This window comes from Eufriesea mexicana, unplaced genomic scaffold (genome assembly GCF_001483705.2).
Source record: "Eufriesea mexicana isolate 0111107269 unplaced genomic scaffold, ASM148370v2 scaffold1864, whole genome shotgun sequence".
Lineage (NCBI taxonomy): Eukaryota > Metazoa > Arthropoda > Insecta > Hymenoptera > Apidae > Eufriesea > Eufriesea mexicana.
In genome coordinates this window covers 535,677-537,236 of record NW_016910005.1, presented here as the reverse complement: position 1 = coordinate 537,236, position 1,560 = coordinate 535,677, and the positions used below count along the sequence as shown (strand labels likewise).

The following is a 1,560-nucleotide window of genomic DNA, read 5'->3' as shown; positions in this document are numbered from 1 at the left end:
CGCCCGGCCCAGGTAGGAACCTGGAAAAACCCTCGGTCATGTTGACGCGAGAAAAGGTCCCGGCCACCCTTGGCGGACGCAAGGCAGGTAGCAGCATGGAGGAAAAACCATCGGGTAAGCGCAGGGCGAGTGCCACCCCGGATAAACCCCGCCCAGAGGACCAGAAAAGTAAGAAGGTGGAAGCCGAGGAAACACCGGCAATTCAGCCAACGCGCACCGTTTCGGAGATGGTGAAACGGGCCGCCGAAATCGAAAAGAAGATGCTGGCCTTCTGCCTCGACCCGGCAAAGAAGGCCGGGAAAGAGAACGCCGCAACGGTGATGGAGAGCTTCCTCGAAATGCGCAAGATCGTGGAAGCCCTCACACTGAAGAATAGCTTCCTCTGCGGCAAACTGGAGGAGAGACTCTCGTCGGTAGACGAAACGAAGGCAGCTTTAACCGGAGCCGTTTCCAGGACAATGGAAGCGACAAAGCGCCTCGAGTCCGCGGCTAAGTGGGCCACAGCCTCGGCCGCCGGGAGCGGCCAAATATCATACGCCGACAAACTGAAAGTGTCGAGCAAAGTTCTGCCGAAATCAGCAATAATGCCACCGAAGAACGTGGTAATTATAACGCCGTCTTTGGAGGATACAGATATCAGGACGAGCGAGGAGGCACGCGAAGCGGTCTTCACCTTGGTCAACCCAAAGAAGAGGGGCATCCAGGTGAAGTCAGTACGCCGCGCACAAGGCAATGGCATAGCGGTAGAAACGACTACCGCAGATGGTCTCAGAGCGTTCACGGAGAACGCAAAATTGAAGATTATTGGCCTGAAGGCGAGGACGCCAACCAGAAGCAGACCGAGGATGATTATATACGACATCCCGAGAGAACTGACGGAAAAGGAGATCCGCGCTTGCTTGAGGAAGCAAAATAAGGAAAAGCTGGGAGACGCGGATGTGCAAGATATAAAATTCTGCTTCCGTACAGGGAGAAAGGACAGCGAGAAGACAAACTGGCTCGTAGAGGTCAGCCCTCAAATATGAAGCAGAGTGATATCCGGGAAATTATTCATATCCTGGAACGCATGTAAAGTCCAGGACTTCATCGCCGTCAGCCGCTGCTACAAGTGTCAAGGCTTCGGGCACGTGGCCAAGCACTGTAGGCAGAAGCACGACACCTGTGGTCACTGTGCCGAAACCGGGCATGACACAAAAGCTTGCCCAACGAAGAAGAATAACGCAGTCTGTGTAAACTGCAAGAGGAGCGGCAAGAAGAGCGATCACGCAGCCTCCAGCGTGAATTGCCCGTCCTATAAAGCCGCACTGGAGAGGAGAGTCGAAAGAACCGTTTATGATTAAGAAGAAAAACGGCCGGACGGAGGAGATAAGGATCCTGCAGCACAACATGCAGAGGTCAAGAATCGTGCCCCACGAGGTTAGGTCGCAGATGGAGCTAACGGGCGCAGATATCGTACTGATGCAAGAGCCCTACACCATGGAAGGTAATATACCTGGATTTGGGACGAGCGTCGCGATCGTGTGTCGCGGGGATAAGAGTGCCCCACCCCTCGCGGCGGTG

At 54.7% G+C, this 1,560-nt stretch overlaps 1 protein-coding gene across 1 annotated transcript; it reads left to right on the top strand.

The window, feature by feature from the left end:
- The first annotated feature begins 95 nt into the window (after positions 1–95).
- LOC108549377 (uncharacterized) lies at positions 96–1,340 on the top strand. The gene is made up of 2 exons (XM_017902728.1): positions 96–1,007; positions 1,080–1,340. The coding sequence occupies exons 1-2, from the start codon at positions 96–98 to the stop codon at positions 1,338–1,340; spliced, it is 1,173 nt and encodes a 390-aa protein (XP_017758217.1).
- The last annotated feature ends 220 nt before the right edge of the window (positions 1,341–1,560 follow it).

What these genes read in the sequence shown, in the direction of transcription:
- LOC108549377 (XM_017902728.1), top strand. Translation starts at nt 96, where the DNA reads ATGGAGGAAAAACCATCGGGTAAGCGCAGGGCGAGTGCCACCCCGGAT. An exon ending in AGACAAACTGGCTCGTAGAG is followed by an intron (nt 1,008 to 1,079) that starts GTCAGCCCTCAA and finishes TGTAAAGTCCAG; the next exon opens with GACTTCATCGCCGTCAGCCG.